This window comes from Sesamum indicum, linkage group LG10 (genome assembly GCF_026168435.1).
Source record: "Sesamum indicum cultivar Baizhima isolate 11 linkage group LG10, ASM2616843v1, whole genome shotgun sequence".
Taxonomy (NCBI): Eukaryota; Viridiplantae; Streptophyta; class Magnoliopsida; order Lamiales; family Pedaliaceae; genus Sesamum; species Sesamum indicum.
Genome location: NC_142666.1, coordinates 3,865,195 through 3,870,304, shown reverse-complemented (window position 1 = coordinate 3,870,304; position 5,110 = coordinate 3,865,195). Strand labels below are relative to the sequence as shown.

General features: G+C 35.9%; 1 protein-coding gene across 1 annotated transcript; it reads left to right on the top strand.

The window, feature by feature from the left end:
* Positions 1-1,165: 1,165 nt before the first annotated feature.
* LOC105172424 (calreticulin) lies at positions 1,166-4,909 on the top strand. Its single transcript, XM_011093838.3, has 14 exons — positions 1,166-1,335; positions 2,262-2,369; positions 2,514-2,706; positions 2,807-3,065; positions 3,162-3,218; positions 3,305-3,352; positions 3,446-3,532; positions 3,611-3,668; positions 3,760-3,827; positions 3,922-4,017; positions 4,142-4,189; positions 4,330-4,359; positions 4,443-4,544; positions 4,639-4,909. The coding sequence occupies exons 1-14, from the start codon at positions 1,215-1,217 to the stop codon at positions 4,648-4,650; spliced, it is 1,287 nt and encodes a 428-aa protein (XP_011092140.1). The 5' UTR covers positions 1,166-1,214; the 3' UTR covers positions 4,651-4,909.
* Positions 4,910-5,110: the final 201 nt, after the last annotated feature.

Below are 5,110 nucleotides of genomic sequence, written 5' to 3'. Positions count from 1 at the left end.
GATATTTTTAATCATCTGCCAATAAAATCGTTAAAATTAACGGATTATTTTTTTAAATTTTTGTTCAATGCTGATATTAGTACAAAGAATTGAACAAAAAATGCTGATATTAGTACAAAAAATTGCATAAATTTTAAATTTTTAATTTTACCCCTCATTTAATGTTTTTATGTAATAATTTCAAAGTTATGAAAGAAAAAATATAATGATGCTAACCACACTCTATATATATTATATATTATATTTATCTATTTATAAGTACAAAAATATACATGGGATATTAAATGAGGATAAAGTAAAAGATTTACAAATTTTTTTTTTACTTATATCAATATTTTTTGTGCAAACCTTAAAGGAAGTGGGTCGGTGTAAATCGAGAATTTTTAAAGGGAATGTAAGTGTAGTCTCAAATTTTTTTAGGGAGAAAAATATAATTCAAAATGTTGAGAGGTGGTCTGAGTGCAATTAACTCTATTTATGTCTAAATAAAATCAATACACACGATATATGTATATCAAATGTAATAAAAATCATATTTACCTCCGATTGATTAATTACTAAGCTATTGCAGGTCAAATTAATATATTATAATTAAACTACCCTACATATATTAACGTGTGAATATATATAAGAATAGTTTGATTAGGAAATATTTGTTTGACTTATAATAAATCATTCGTGATAAATATGAATTTCGTTCAAAATCTTTTTATTATATCAATAAATTCTATTAATTTTAACTAACAAATGAATCTGCTTATTGAATAAAAATTAAATATTAAAAATATGAAATATAAATTTTCAAATATGTAAAAATTATATTAAATATAAAAAAAACAATATTATTATTCTAAATATAAAATAATGGAGGATGTGAAATAGAAAATTGGACTTGCAAGCCAGCCTATCACAGAATAAGAATGAAATCCAAATCCAAAGGGCAAATCAGACATTTAGGACTAAGGCCCTTGCCGTACAAGTGTCGCCACCTATAAGGGGACGCTGCAGATCGTGTTGGTTTCCAATCGCCACGGGCCACGTCATATCAATGACAATGGTATCTTACGTGGCTTACTATGATTCGATGAATTCTTCCACGTCAGACAGAGAGCTGAAGTGCAGTTGGTAGGGGAGAATCTAAGCTATATAAACGCCACTCCCACTGTAGAGTTTTTCAACTCACTCCCAATCTTGAGAGATAACAGACACAGCCCATGGCGACTGCAAGGGGAAGACTGCAGATCATGAACCCTAATTTTCTCTCTCTAGTTGTTGCGCTCTCTCTTCTCCTCGTGATCTCCTCCGCCAAAGTGTTCTTCGAGGAGCGCTTTGATGGTACTGTTTTCTCCTTCTCTCTATACTTAGCTTGTAGCTGCGGGGATTGTGTTTGTACTGTTAGAATTGTTTGCTTTCATTTGCGGTTTCTGGTTATGGGTTTTTTTCTGGCTTAGTTTTGGATGATCGGTCTTTGGCTTAGATTGTGTGTGTTTTGTCTCGATCTGAGTTTTATCATGGAGGGAGTGATCCTTTGATTTGATTCACGTCAAATTGAGATCCAATGGGGCAGATCTGTGGTGTTTTTCCATTTTATGTTGATATTTTTTCCTAGTGTTTCTGAGATTGTTTATTAAATGCTTATGCTTTTATTATGAAAATGCGGAATTAAATGGTGCGAGGTGTGTGATGTTTAGTTATGAAATGTGACATTGTTTGATTGGACACATTTCGAGTGTGGAAATAGTGCAGTTATATAGTCATTCGCTAATGTTTTAGTCCTTTCTACTGTGCATTTAGTCACAGCTGATACTTCAGCCTTTCTTTTGGTGCATTCTTAATAATTTTGAAAGACAGAGATCAATGACGCCTATGTTGGAAACGTGCTATGTGTGCTTGTCTAGTTGTAATGAAGACCAGATAATTATGTGTTCTTCATGATGTTGATGCTGTTATGCTAGCAGTGATCTTAATATAATTTTTACAAAATTGGAAAGTGCCAAATGGGGTAAGATCTCAACATATTGATATGAAGCTTTTCTTGATGTCATAATAATTGTGGTGTTGGAGCTTTCATGTTGCGTTAACATGGTGGCAATTTTTCTTGTTCAGAATAGTTGTGCTTCCTGTTACAGATAGGCATATAACTGTCCCAAGATAATCAAGACCGAGCTTAGTTATTTTGTTGTCTTTTATGTAATTGATAAAATTAATTGATTTTTCCTTTCATGGTTTTGTGCTGATGATCTGCTTGATGAATATTGTAGATGGATGGGAGAGTCGGTGGGTAAAATCTGACTGGAAGAAAGATGAAAACATGGCTGGTGAGTGGAATTACACCTCTGGCAAATGGAACGGAGACCCTGACGACAAAGGTAATTACATCATTTGGGACTATGTGCAGTTTGTATGTAGATTTAATCATACTTTGTTGAAATTGGTATGATTTTCTGATTACGCGTGGTTTGTACATAGTCTGAACTGTAGAGCATTAAAGTGGTGTAATTTTGCTATCACAGGTATCCAGACAAGTGAAGACTATAGGTTCTATGCTATCTCAGCTGAATTTCCTGAATTCAGCAACAAAGATAAGACCTTAGTTTTCCAGTTCTCTGTCAAGCATGAGCAGAAGCTTGACTGTGGCGGTGGATACATGAAATTACTCAGTGGTGAAGTTGACCAGAAAAAATTTGGTGGCGACACCCCATACAGGTTATGCGACATACATTCGTCTTTGCCCAGAATGCCTTTCTCATATTTGGTTTGGTAACAAAATAAAATTGCTGACTTGCTATATTGTTCTTGACGACAGTATCATGTTTGGACCCGACATCTGTGGCTACAGCACCAAAAAGGTCCATGCTATTCTCACCTACAACGAGACAAACCACTTGATTAAGAAGGAAGTTCCATGTGAGACTGACCAACTGAGTCATGTCTATACTTTCATCCTCCGCCCTGATGCTACTTACAGCATCCTCATTGACAATGTGGAAAAGCAGACTGGTAGCTTGTACTCTGACTGGGATATTCTCCCCCCAAAGAAGATCAAGGACCCTGAGGCCAAAAAGGTTTGTTGCTCAAGTTATGCGCTACATCTTATGTTGAATCGCGTATGTTCTAGTACTTAAGATTTGCACATTTTCCTTTCTGCACGTCGATGACAGCCTGAAGATTGGGATGATAAGGAATACATTCCTGATCCAGAGGACAAGAAGCCAGAGGTAAATAGACTTTAATGGGTACTACTCTATAATGGAACTCATTATATTGACTTGATTAAAAAATTCAAAACTATGTGTATCCACAGGGTTATGATGACATCCCGAAGGAGATCCCCGATCCTGATGCGAAAAAGGTAATAAATCATATTACCAGTATTTATTTCTGCATACAATGCACTAAAAGCTAGTAGCTAATGTTTTGTGTAAAAACTCTTTATCGTTTGCAGCCTGAGGACTGGGATGATGAGGAGGATGGCGAGTGGACAGCTCCAACCATTCCCAACCCTGAGTACAAGGGCCCATGGAAGCCAAAGGTTTGTGAATTCCCAATTAAGTTTTATTGGTATTGTCAACTAAATGGACCCCTTATTACTAGTCTTTTCCAATGTCAGAAAATTAAGAACCCCAACTACAAAGGCAAGTGGAAGGCACCAATGATTGATAACCCAGGTAATTTTACCTCTCATGAGCATTTAAGGTTGTATCACTACTATGATAGAGTTCCACATATTGCTAATCTTAATTTTAAACATGATTACAGACTTCAAGGATGACCCCGATCTCTATGTTTTCCCTAATTTGAAGTATGTAGGCATTGAGTTGTGGCAGGTGAGGAATCTTTACATTATTCTGAGTCTAGGTTTTTTCTTTAGATCTTAATAATGTATCACTCTCTGAACTAAGCAATCGTGCAATGTTGCAGGTGAAATCCGGTACCTTGTTTGACAATGTCTTGGTGGCTGATGACCCTGAGTATGCTAAGAAGCTAGTGGAAGAAACATGGGGCAAGCAAAAGGATGTATGTATTATTTGTTTTTTAAATTTGATTTTCTTTCCAGATTTCTCGGATCACATTTTCCCTTTGAAAGAGAGGTGAAGTGTTAAACTGCCCATTTACACAAATGATATTTTGGATATTTCAGGCTGAGAAGGCTGCTTTTGATGAGGCGGAGAAGAAGAGAGAAGAGGAGGTACGATTTCTTAACTTGGAATATCCCCAAAGTGAATGCATCATTCTGTTTATTCAAACACATTATCCCACATAACGGTTTATTCTCTCATACAACCTACTCTGGCTGACACTGTATTCCAACCAAATTTCTCTTTTCAGGAATCAAAGAATGATCCAGCTGATTCTGATGTAAGCCTCAATTTAATTTTCCCAACTATGTTACGTAGAGTTGTCTTTATAAATAGTCGTATCCTGACCAATTTGTTTGACAGGCTGAGGATGGAGAGGATGATTCCGATGATGCTGAAGGTGACGACGCTGATGATGATGCCAAATCAGAGTCTAAAGAAGAGACTGAGGACGTCCATGCACATGTAAGATCAGCAATCCCCTGTTCCTTCCGAATCTATTCTCTACATCTGCCCTTCTCACGGAATTCCACTTGTCTTTTTTTCCAACTTTTTGCAGGATGAACTGTAGGGTGCTCGAGAATTGTAATCTCTCTCTCTCACTCCCTCCTGACATTGTGCCCTCAATTGAGTATGCCTGGGCTGTTAGTGTCCAAAAATTTTCCCTTTTTATTTTACTTTTTAGCCTTAGGTAAAAGAAACCAGCTGGGCGCTGTGCATGAAAGTAAATTGCTTTGATTTCATGTGATTTCGCTCTTGAAAAACTAATAGAGAAACATGTTTTCTGGTTTTTTATTTATGGAATTTGCTGATGCTAATTAGTAAGGCAACGTTTCCAGTTTCTACTTATTTAATTTTTTTATTGTTTGTGGGGTGGGATAGGGAGTGGTTTATCTTCCTGATGTTTTTAATTCTTGCTGCAACAAATTCTCCTGAGTTGTCATAATTACAAATATTGTGACGAAATTAATGGTCGTTTTACGAATATTCTTCTATAACGGGTTGTCGTATGGAATTATATCTATTTTTAC